At 49.4% G+C, this 12,569-nt stretch overlaps 2 protein-coding genes across 2 annotated transcripts; one reads left to right on the forward strand and one right to left on the reverse strand.

Annotated features, from left to right (window-relative positions):
- Positions 1–7,429: 7,429 nt before the first annotated feature.
- On the forward strand, positions 7,430–8,187 carry CCOS01_16401 (uncharacterized protein; the record flags this gene model as incomplete). Its single annotated transcript, XM_060464537.1, has 3 exons — positions 7,430–7,624; positions 7,741–7,849; positions 7,943–8,187. 3 exons carry the CDS (start codon positions 7,430–7,432, stop codon positions 8,185–8,187), a joined length of 549 nt encoding a protein of 182 aa, XP_060304853.1.
- An 84-nt stretch (positions 8,188–8,271) lies between these two features.
- Positions 8,272–8,679, reverse strand: CCOS01_16402 (uncharacterized protein; the record flags this gene model as incomplete). Its single annotated transcript, XM_060464538.1, has 2 exons — positions 8,272–8,462; positions 8,532–8,679. 2 exons carry the CDS (start codon positions 8,677–8,679, stop codon positions 8,272–8,274), a joined length of 339 nt encoding a protein of 112 aa, XP_060304854.1.
- Between the last annotated feature and the right edge of the window lie 3,890 nt (positions 8,680–12,569).

The raw sequence follows: 12,569 nt of genomic DNA on the forward strand, positions 1-12,569 counted from the left end.
GCTGGGTGGCCCGTGGGTAGGTGTAGCGGGGCAAAAAAGTTTAGAGTTTAGACGGCAGGCTCTGATTGGTCCAAAAAGTGGATTACTGCCCGGATAGCCAAACAGTACTGCCCGGATAGCAAAACTCTTCAGAAGCTCCATTGCGCCTGAACATATGCCCCAATAGACGCACCAGAGTGTCGGTCTTCATACCACGCCGGGAGTAGCAAATGTCATTATCCTTTTTCGTTGAAATATTACGAGCGACAGAAGCATATGCTCAGACTGCGCGTCATGTTCATGGGGAGGGAGTACCCTGGGAAACGGAAAGATACCATGGACTGAGAAAACCGGGAGGTCCTTTGAGCGCTCTAGATTGCTCGGTAACTTCACTTTGAAAAATGTAGGAGCTGTTATCGGAGCCTCAAAGTCTTTGGCCAGTATCTTAGCCCCTTCTTTCATCAAATCTCCAGTCCTGGGCGCTTGAGTAGGTTTCAACCACATCCAGAGCGTTGTGAGCGATCAGGGGTTTGCCTGGAAGAGCCAGACTAGTGATATAGTGAGACTAGTGAAGTCTGAGTAAGATGAGTGAGATTAGGATGAGTGGGGTGACGCCTGGGTGAGATGGTTGACGCCCGGATCAGGCCGGTTGAAGGCCAAAATGAGGCCGGGATAGAGGAGGATTAATAGTTCTGGTCTGAACTGCCAAAATAAGAGTCCGCGGGATCAAGACGCAAGCTTGATGGTGCAGAAAGATCCTAAGGGTGACGTTGCAAGAGCCTTCAAGTTTGGTAGTCATTCGACGCAATGTTAGATTTTCGCCTAAGGAGGGTCTCCTGGACCCAGTGATCAATAGATTTATGCGGTGGTATGAGCATGTAGGAAAATGTTAAGTCGGGTAGACTCTGCATTCCGTATCACCGTATTGTTGACTTTCCTTGCTCTACGCTCGTATGAAGAAAGTGAATGAGTACATGGCCTGCTTCGTTCGATATTTTCCCAGGCACAGTCTTGTCACAACTCTTGTACATTTTCAGGAGCTTCTCGCCTGATCTGCGAAAATCGTCGGGAGCAGTAAGGTGCTGACCCTTGTTGGGAGGGCGATCCTTCAGCGGGATCTTGAGTAAGGGCTGTGCATGTTGATTCAGTTTACCTGAGCAGCAACAGATTTGGAGGGCACGCTTACATTACCAAGGGCTCAACATTGGGAGTATGGTTGGGGATATCAAGATCTAGCATCTGATGTAGCGACATATTCTCTGAGGCATGCTTTTTGAGGTTTGTCGTATTTCACAATATCTTCGAGTTCAGTGCTGCCGTCAAATTATCTCACTCGTCTGTCCGAGACCCCAGCAAGGTCGAATGGCGATTACGCTACCTCTGCACATGGCACGTAAGTCGGAGTAATCCTCATATGTTGTCTTGAATGGTTGGAACGCGGGACCGAGCGAGATTCCCCGATGTGTTTACTACAATCAGTCATTTGTGCTACTTTGAGAAGCGCCTATTGGATATTGTATCTTTGAAGTTAGCTGCGCGTCAATCACCGGGCTCGCAAGCGGTGAGTCCAGTGGTGTCTAAGGTAGAGCAGTGCAAAGACTGGACTTGATATGGCGTGGAGAGTTGAGAGTTTATGCATTTACAGACGCAATCGCTACGCAAGCTCCAAAGTTCCGGGCACTCGTGGGAGATAGCGCGTGGAGACTGGACCAAATTAAGTACCATTCACATTGTCCTCGCACGTTCAATCTATGGTCAACTGGTAGGGAAACCTCCAAATAATCCCAATATGTGAAATCCTTCCAGCTTATACTAAAAAAAGGCATCTTGATTCGAAGTATCTTGCCTTCTGAATGAGAGATCTTTCATGGCCAACCCATACATCTATGGGTATCGATGAGAACTGAATCCTTATGCTCATTCACTCGGTAATTAAGTAAAATTTGAGCTCGAGGTCCCACAGTCGACTGTTCACGATGGCAAGATTGCTTTGCGCCGCACGCTACTTTCCATTTGGACCTCCTAGAGGTGTCCGTCTTGAACAGCCTACTTTGGCAAGCACAGGCTAGTCAGGAGACGTATAATGCCACTGCCTCTTTTCAAAGAATCTAATGACACTCGATCTTCGGAAATCTTGTGAATTGACTTATGATAAGACGACCTTCGTCGTCTCCATGCTACTGTGCGGTATCTCATCAAGCCCAAGCATCATGAAGTGGCATCGAGGCCGGTTGGAATCTGTGTCTGCCAGTCGAGAGACTGGATGAATGGGGAAAGCGGCTGCGCTCCTTTGGTGTCGTAGGTAAGCCCGATGATCATTGCTGAAGTGTGCACTTTAGCAAGTGCTTGTCAGATGCGGGCGGTATTGGGCAAAAGACCTGGACTCTGTACTGCATTAGCTGCCTGCTAAGGTAGGTATATAGAAGAGAAACAAGTTAAGCAGTCGCTTCGAGCACGGATCTTACCGCAAGTGGCAAGCCGTCCAGCTTCATACGTCTCTATTCAGGGAGTCGGTGAAGGTAGTCACCGAGTAACATTACGTCGAACGCTCGGTGCGCGTCACCGTGAGTCCGACACTGGCATTGCGCAACCAGAGCAAATGCTGGGAGCGATGAGCGATTCAGGAGGTGAGGCCGTAAAATTAAAACATGATGAGAATAAGATGGCGTCACAAAGGGAGAGGAAGGAATTGCGAATGCATCTCGCGATCCCACGAGATTTCGTAGAAACCTCCGTCACTGTCAGCGAAGACGATGTTCTCAACCGCTTAAGAGGGTCTCACAGGTTCCAACCACCGTCCGACGTTATCGCCAGCTATGTTATTACTGTCCTTTGAGATGTCGACTCCAGCTTCTGACTTAGCAATGGTCTCGTAAAGTCGGCGTCATTCGTCCTACCATTGGTCGCCGTCACCATGAGCAGAGAAGGATAGGGCACAAGGAATGTGAGTGCCATCGTTCAAGCGTTGTACAGTGTACAATCTGCAGAGAAGGGCGCAACATCTCAGAGAAAGTAGGGTCGCGAGTGTTGCGAATGCTGGTGAAGCTTGTGATTACCAATAAGACCGCCGAAGATCAGTACTCGCATTGTGCATACTGATATGATTCAAACAATCATTTTACCACGCTCCTTGGGGTTGTTAGAATACCACTACCGGTGTCTAAAATCCTAGAAGATGGGGTCATTGAATAAAGCAGCGATTTGAAAAGTCACCGAGCGAGAATGCTGGCTAGTACTATATGGATGCCCGGTTTCAGAAGAATTGCAATACCTCCAGCATCTCATATGTTTCAACCTCAGTCTCTACTATGCTCATCCGCAGCTCATTGTCAAGAGTAAAGTGTTCAGCAAGGTCTGCTGCACTCGCGACAAACGATCATTCCTGTCTGAGGACCGCGACTCCGGGGAGACCACCAAGCTCGGGTGGACTGTGGACTAAGGTATCTTAAGCTTTCGCAGACCTCGCCAATGACAGGAGCACCATTTGCCCATTTTGAGAACCAATTTGTTTGTCTACTCGTTAAAACGCTTTGTGTAGAACGAGGCGGCGATCGAAGATCGAGTTTTGCAGGACAAGGGCGGATTATTAGGGGTGGTGGTAAATCATACCAACTTCAAAGTCGATGAAGTCCACAAAGTTGACTGGAAAATAATTTCACGATAAGAATATTTCATGAACATCCGTGTTTCTGAAACAATCGTCTTCTCTTTTAATCTCACATCCAGTGGCTTATTCCAGAATTCGCTTAACAAAGCCGGGGTCAAGAAGCGGAGGCTGTCAACCGGCCGCGATGTACGCTAAATTGGGATGGTACCGGCGCGCAAGCTCTTGGCGGCGCACTGAGAGTGGGAATGAAATCCAATCTTAGAGATTAGGCAACTCGTTTCCTTGTTTTAGTGCCGACGTCCAAGTCCAATCACAAGTTAGCCAAGTAGCGTGTTGACGATGTGTTGAGTGTAGGCCGTTGGTAGTACAATGCTCTAGGCTGTCGAGGCATTAACCATATTGGCTATTGTCCCAGTCCTACCACCGACATCCACGTTGACAACACAGTTCAAGCGGTCCGCTCCGTGTTCTTCGAAACTCTATGAACCTTCATAGCTTTGTATAACGCTCTTCTCGGCCTATTCTCAGCTCAGTCGAGTTGGGCTCGGTCTGGTTTAGTCTGGCCCAGGAGCCCTTCAGCTGACAACGGGGTACCTCCTTCTGCTTGTGTCGCCTAACGCTGGTTTTGGTCTCAGAAATGAGAGGCAATCTTCGCTTGGACGTTCTGCTCCTTGGAGAACAGGGGAGAATGAAAGTATGACAGACTGATGTTTGCGTGCGGGGGAACGAAAAGAAAATAAGCAAAATCAAAAGGAAATTACGATTAGGGGGGAGGGGGATTCTACGCCACGAATCCTATATCCTGGGGCTGCAAAACACTGCGGAAGATACCTGAATCAGTAAGAAACAGACCTGACTGGCAGTTGAAGGCGAAGCGTTTGGTCAGAAAAAACAACGGACTCGGTGCTAGCGCCAAAACCTTCACACGTGAGTATAGCCATTTTCTCGCTGCGTAACGAAAGAAATGCTCGGCTCAGAACGGCAAGAAAACGGAAGTGAAGTGAAATTGCATACAAATTGAAGTATGCAAAAACGAGAACCGTCTTAGAGTATGAGGGTTCGGACTTATAGAGAACAGCTATGTGATGTGTCGGAAGTGAGGAAAGCAAGAGGCGAATCCGCAAAGGTCTGGTTTCTCAAATCTTACCAGGCCGAGAACAGAAAGAAGGCAGGTTGGTAAGCTCCTCCAGATAGAATTTAATAGAACGAAGGGCTTAACGTCTAGTAATATGAAGAAGGAGTGTCATGAAACGAAGAAAGAGGTGCTGTTCTTGCTAGGGAGTGGCTCAAGACCTCAAGCGGACATTTATCTCCATCTCCCAGAAGTCTAGAAGCGGAAACGATAGCCAATAAGTGAAGGGACCCATATTGTAAGCCATGTATGGTAAAGAGTCCCTAAGAAACCTTGGCAGTGCTGAATGGATGAGCAGGGCACTCCTTCAGTGCTGCTGGAGAGAAGCCACACCTCCAACGCAGCTTTCAGGAGTGAAATGCGGGAATCTGGCTGGTCAATACAAGCCGATATTCACCAGACGATCATGACAGGCCAGTACCTCAATTAATCAAGTCCTCTGAGGTAGAAATTTTGTTCTCTAATCGCGTTCTGGAAGAACGCAAATCGATTGCAGAAAAGCTTTCAGGATCATGCTCTAGGTTTTGTCAAAGTATTGAAGGGAATGACTGGTTCTGAGAGAATTGGGCTCTTCAGCGTGAATACTCAGGCGGGCAAGGCCCGCTAGGAAAGAGCCTGCTCTGTTAGTCACCTTGATCAACCCATACTTCAATAACCTGATGGAGGAGTTGAGGAATGTGGGCTAGCCGGCCTCGAGTTCAAGTTCCAAATTCCAATATCTCCCCAATTCCTTGGGAGTCGATCTGTGCAAGAAAGCGGTCTTGCCTAGGAGACATCACTTCCTTTGGAAACCCTTTTCTAAAAAGTTCGGTTCAGCTTTCATAATGGCTTTCTGCCCCCGGACAACACCTACATACAATTGCTGGGTTAGGAATTCAAGACATATTTGCAAAGAATGAGACCACAACCGTAGAGCAACAGCAGGAGGGAGACAAAGGAGCCACGATTCGAGCCCGAGGCTGGACCATTAGGTGAGCAAGTGGAAATTCGAAAACCTGGTTTCAGATCAAGGCCTCGGCTTCTAACCTTTCCTGATCCACCCGTTGCCAGTCTAGTTGGTCCGACCTTTTGCACATGCAAAGACTGGGCAAAGGCAGGGGGTTGAGATAACTACCATATCAAGGACAGAGCCCACTCAGATATAGAAGCACACAAATTGGCAGCTTCCCTGTAATAAGAAAAGAAATTCTAATCAAGCATGCAGTTGACGAAATCTAGACGTCAGTCATTGCATGATCTTCGTGCCAATCCCATCAACATTCCTTCTGAGAAAGGAAGAAAGATTGATGCTCGAGGACTATGAGGAGTCGGGAAATTGTCAGATCGTCGTACAAGTTTCGAATCCTTGCACAATCAGGGGGAAAAGTGAGGTTGCTGGACCGCAAAACTGCCAGCCACTTGTTTTGTTGTCAACTGAGCAGCCCCAAAAACCTCATCACCTCTAATATCCATGCCAAGGGCTAAAGCGAACCCGACGATAGGTGCTTCGTTTACCTCTTTAATGCAAAGATAGTACAACTAAAAGTATGTGGGATAATATCTTGCTCAGGAGTTATGAAGATGACTCCAGCACCACTGACACTCTCTCCGCTGCCTCGTTGAGATGTCTAGCCCATAGAGCTTTGATCTGCATGATTTGTGCCGGAATGTTGTGTTCCAGGGAGGCACTGTCGTCGGCGGGGAAGGAGGCCAAGAAATTAAGGGCAGCATATAATTCGTAGCTTAATGCTAGTAAAACGTCTCAAGACAGACGTGATCATGAGACAGACGTGGGCATGAAACGGATATCAAACTAAAATTAGACGTCTTAGGAAAGACATATACGTAAGACAGGCAGAGTCTTAAGACAACTCTAGTCTTAAGACGATATTTTAGGAAAAAGGAGAAACGTATACGTAAGATACACGTAGTCTGAAGACGAACATAGTCTCAAGACGGACGTAGTCTTAAGACGGACGGATTATAAGATAGATGAGTTCTCAAGACGGAAAAGTTTTCGTGATAGATAGATTCTTGAGACTAAGGACTTCCAGAGACGGATGACCCCTTAAGACGGGCGGATTATTCAGATAGATAGATTCTTAAGTAGGACGAAGCCCTGATACGTACGAAGTCTAGGACCTAGGACGGACGAAGCCTCAGACGAATAAACTCTTAAGACGGACGAGGTCTTAAGACAGACGAAGTCCTAAGACAGAGCCCTAATACAGACGCAGTCCTAAGATAGACGAAGCCCTAAGACAGACAAGTCCTGAGACGAAGCCCTAAGACAGACGCAGTCCTAAGACAGACGAAGTCCTAAGACAGACGGAGTCCTGAGACAGATAAAGACTTGAGACAGATAAGGATCTGAGACGGGCGGAGTCCCAAAACAGATCCCAAGACAGACGTAGTCCTAAGACAGGCGGAGTCCTAAGACAGACGGAGTCTCAAGACGGACTTGATTCTACATTCTCTCAGTAAACTCCTTAAGCGAGGAGAATGGGTGATGAAGTTTAGCCGTTTGCATGACCTCAACGTGTCTAGTCCGGAACAATATCTCAGGATATATTGTCTCAGAGAGTTGCTTCGGCTGAACGGCTGTGTTGTGCGCCTTATGTTGAAAGATGGTCGAGAACTGCTACTTCACCAGAGAGGGGTCATAATGGACATGGAAAGCGTCTCGAACAAGTCAACCGTCAACTGTTTCAACAGCATGGCGAGCAAGACGAATGTCGAGGAAGTATGGCACGACTACTGGCTGTGCAAGAAGTTGGGAGGCCCCTTGGCTGGTCTCTTCGAGTGGAGACGAACGACATCACGAGCTGAAGCCAGACGATGGGCCTCTGCATGATGTAGAAGACGAGCACAGAGTCTCCGACGAGCACGAGTTCCAATACACTCGCATCATCATGAATGTCTTGAGGGTACGAGAGGTCGATCTAGTACTCGACTGTGCATCATGATGCCAGCGTGATGAAGAAGGATCCTCGGCAACTCCAAGAGCATATTGACGATGTGGTGGACTAAGGTTCTCGTGTAGTTAAACAACGCTGCGTCCGTTGGAAAGACCGTGAGATCCTTGACTGCATCGGGGCCATCCGAGATCTTAGACGCGTACGGAATGATCGATATTCTCGTCAACGATAAGCGTCAGTCGATGAACCCCGACCCGCCAGACAACAAAAGGACGTACCTGTTCATCTGGTAGTCGGCGTCTGACGAGTACTGCGTGAATCACAAAGCCATTTCGTGGGTCGGGTCGACCGGCATCAGTGTCGTCCACGCGGGTTCCATCATGGATAGCAGCAAGGTCGTCGTTGATTCCACGGCGTTTCATTGGGTCCTGGGCGCGAGAAAGTGCATAAGCTACTACGTGGAAATGGGCCTCACCAGGCTGATAGGGGAGAAGATTTTTCTCCACGACACCGAGCACCCAGACTCCGTTGACAAGCTAGAAGCGGACATGTTCATGACGACATTCTCGTAGATGCATGAGGAGTTTCGCATGTTCATAAACTTCTTCTTGCGTGTGGTTGAGACAGGCCCGAAGAGGGTTGCATGTCTCGGAGGCCTACACCGGGATACTGATCGAGGGTCCAATGTCGGCGGACAAGTAGGCGTCGGTCGAGACCATGTGCGCGCTCAGTCTGTGCATTTTCTTGTTTTCGATCTTGTCAGTGTCCCTCATTCTCATGCACTCCGTGGCAATCACGGTGCTGGGAGCCTTGCTGCTGGATCTGATCTTGACATATCCGTCGAGGGCTAGGTCCTCCGAAATATCGCATCACGAGCCATACGTCAACGGTGCGTTCACCAGCTCGATGCCCTTACCGGCGACGGCGTTCTTCATGCTAAGGAACAGAACTCTGGCGAAGGGTGGGAGGTATTGGGAGTTCGGGTAGTCGACCGCCTTCGGATGCTTCTTGAGTTTCGAGGCCAGGTTTTCGGCGGCACTCAGTGCGTCTCTTCCGTACTGCATCGCGCACAAGTGCTCTCACGCCCCTGAGACCGAGCTTGAGACGTCATTCTTCTCGGTTCTGTGGGCTGAACTGGGTATGAACCTCGTCGTCCCATTCTTCACATCAGTGAATTCCCTGTTGTTCATCGCATATGGCACGGTTGACAGTGATGTGCACATCTTCATGATTTTGACCTCATTCACCATGATGGTCGGGCTGTCAATTCTAATTTGGCAGAATTTCAGTGAGGAAATCATCGGGGACTTCATTGCAACATCTCAGGCCATATTCCTGTTGACGTACCCAGACAAGGCCATTAGCAGGTACCGACTTGCAGATCGAGCCGCTGACGACGTTGCTGTTCGCGTTAGTATTCACGGAGTTCTGCAAGAAGGAGATTCAAGCATCAATTGACTCGCCCCCAATGCTACTGGTAGACTAAGGGTTGGAATTCAAGGGTATCTCGCGCCCATGCAAGGTTCGTTCAAGCAAATGTCGGGCTACACGTGACTGCACCGCCGCAACAACCACTTCTGGCCCGGAGCTCTATTTCTCCGACACTTTCCGGAGGAAGGCGCGTCGAACCACCTCCTTCCTGTCTGGAGCGCCTACCTTCTTAAGAGCCAACTTCCCTCCACTGCCCTTCTGCCTTCCTGCTTGTGTTGACTGATTTGGAAAGTCAAAACGACGACATGAAGAGTGATTTGTCTACTTAGGGAAGAAACGTCTCTGGCGGGATGGCCTTCGTATAGGGGCGGATCACCCGTCAGCGTCTTTGAGGCGGGTGCTGTTCTGGTGGGCGAGACTGGAAGTTCGCCGGGTCTGCGGCTGCTGCCAAGGATGTTTGGGTGAGATAGTACAGGAGGTACGAAGGGGTAACTAAGGTATGGCCTCTGTGAGCTTCTCCCCTGCTTCGTATGCCTATTGATAGCAGAATACTCGTCGGCACATTAGAGACGGCCAGGGAAGCTGTTGTTGTAGGGTGAATGAGTTAGGTTAGGAAGGTCATCGGCTTTGCGGTCGCCACCAATGATAGAAACGAGTACGAGCGGTACGAGGAGGAAACGAAGATACAGGGCAACAAGTACCGGTGAAAGATCGCGACAGAGGGTGAGAGGAGCAGAAAACCTTAGATTAAACAGCCAGGAAAGGATTCGTTCTATCCATTGTTGGGAATCGAACGGCCGAATGTACCCCGGGGAAAAAGGAAACGTTGGAAGAAGGTACTATTACCGGCATAAAAGGGACGTCGGAAGGTAGTCGTGCCGTACTTACGCCAAGCGGAGGAATTGCAGGCTCTGCCCACTAACTTCCTCCGTCCACATCTCCAATACGCAGAGGAGTCAAGTTACAATCATTGGATCTTGTACCGGCTGGGACGCACGGAAGTTAAGACCAACATGGGCACTCAGCAGTGGCTGAAGTAAGCGCCCTCTTCCACCACAGGTCAGCTGGGGCATGACCGACAAAAGAAGCGGTTCCGAGCCATCTCACGAGCCCTTTCTCCTGTTTACCTTATTTAGGCCGTCATGATTGGCAATACTCGTTCCATTCTGCGCTACCTCAATCTCTCCTCCGTCGACGCTGGCCAACAGGTTGTCTAGTCTGAAGCCATCGAGACAGCCTTCCACCACACAGACAGACCTCCTCCCGCCTGAGTTCCACCATGTAAAAGTTACTCCTCCAAACCCCCAGCCGCCATACCAATCGCCAGGCCGATCGCTAGAATGTTGGCCGCTAAGAAGATGGTCTCCTTCCGCCGGAAGCTGACCTCGATACCGTAATGTCACTCTAACAAGCTCCTTTCTGCCACAAATTACCTGTGGGAGGAGCTCCTTTTGACAAGTCCTCAATTGGCTAGACCGCTAGTTTCCACGGAAGATGTCACTTCGACAAGACCCTCTCTAGCGTCAATTGCGCTGCGCTGGATTTCTTCCGACCGCTCGCTGTGGAGAATTTCCACTTTCAGCACTTCCTTCTTCCGTAAGTCGACGTCGCCCCAGAATTCTCACTTCGATAAGCTATTACCCTGTCAGTATGCTCTGCAGAACGAGCTGCTTTCAATCAGCTCTTCGGGTCTCCAGCACGCCAGACGACATCCTTCCGCCAGAAAAAGATTTGGCCGCGGAAAAGTCACCCCAGTAAGCTTTCATCTGCCAGACTTACCCGTCGAAAGAGCTTCACCGAAAACCTTTCAATCGCCAGATCGCCGGCCGTCGCGAAAAGGCTTCCTTTCGCCAGACCTCCGTGGAAGAATCCAACTTTCACCATTCCCCACCGAGAAAAGTTGACTCGCTGCGGAAGGGTCCCTTCAACCACCCTCGTTCTTCCAGAATCCCCTGACTAAAGTGGTCCGTCCAAAGACTTTCCGGCACCAGGTTGCTGGTTCAAACCGCTGGCTGCGGACACAGGGCGTTCCGACACGCCTAGTTTCAAGTCCTTCAACCAGATACTCGCTGCGCGCCCTCCAACACCAGAACCGAGATCCAACAGCTGCCCGAGACTCCAGCCCTCATGTTTTCCCTTCTAAGGCATCCCTTGGATCTTGACAAAGCCTCTACCTACCGTCCATGTTCTTTGTTTGCTACTAACACAGCCGCAAGCCTAGATTTGTTGTTATTCCCGCGTTTCTGGCTCTTCAACAACCGGAAGAGGGCTTGATGAACAGGAAAAAGTGCTAGATGTTTCTCTCAGTCGACGGAAAGTTGCCGAACACTTCCAGACGCTTCCACCTACCGTAGCCACTTCGACGGCAAAGGCCAGCACTCTCAGCACTTCCTTCAGTCACTTCCAGCTTAACTCATTTGACGTGAGTGTCCCCTTGTGCCAGCCCGATTGTAAGTCTCCTTTCTTAGCCATCCTGACCGCAAGTAGTTGGACAAACAACAGAGTGCCAGAAGTTTCAATACTTGAATTGACAACAGCACGACTCGGCACTTCTTCAAGCAATTCCTCTTCTGCCAACCCAAGGGCGACCACATCCTCCAGCCAATTCGACGGTAAATCACCTCGCTCTGCCACTTCCGGGCAAGGATCGAGTCACCCACGCGTAATGACTAGGAGAAAAGCCTTCCGCCGAATCCTGGCAAATCAGGTGCTTGTGACACGATTCTGAATGTTGCTTGAGGTTGCCGGTGAAGATTTTGATGTTCAGAAAGGCCATTAAGTGACAGGCATGAAGTATTGTCGGCTTACCTCATCCACAGTCAAGAATTGGGCATTCCGATCCACGGTGTTATGGCCGTATCTGTTTGGCATCGTTTGTTGTCCCGAATTCCAGAATGCGTGTGATCCGCTCCGAGGATCGGCCTTGTTCATCCTACTCCCGCGCATTTCTTCTCATCCCGAGACCTGGTCACTCTATGCTACGCGTGGACCAAGCAAAAATGGCGCCTAACATTTCAGATCCCTTGAAAATCCCTGATCTATATCTACCATGCAGGAGGCTTCTCAGTGAGCAAATCCCATGAGCAGATAGAAGGCGTTGATAGAATCGTGAAAATAAGACATGCGATGGTCTCTGGCATGTCTGAATATGCGCCTAGAATTGTGTTAATCGCTTTGTCTTCAGAGAGGCATACGCGATCAAGATGACAAAGATACAAAGATACAACGATATGTACTTTGTGACGATTGACGCGTGAGGCCGGGGATGCACTGGGCTTGAGTGGTTAGATGCGCGAGCGCAGTGACACTAAGTTAACCGGTGGATCATGAGATCCAGCGATGGGAGGCAATCCGATAGCATATACAGTGTTATTCATATCCCGACCATGTCAGGTAACTTGATTCATTTCTATGACTAAGAGACTGATAATCGAGAATCTGCGAGGCGAAAACAGAGGTTTGGTGCAGCTCGAGTGCGGGAATGCAATTTAAGATTCATGGCAATTTGAGAACCCTAAGTTAC

This window comes from Colletotrichum costaricense, assembly GCF_030867565.1.
Source record: "Colletotrichum costaricense strain IMI 309622 chromosome Unknown Scaffold_30.1, whole genome shotgun sequence".
Classification (NCBI taxonomy): Eukaryota; Fungi; Ascomycota; class Sordariomycetes; order Glomerellales; family Glomerellaceae; genus Colletotrichum; species Colletotrichum costaricense.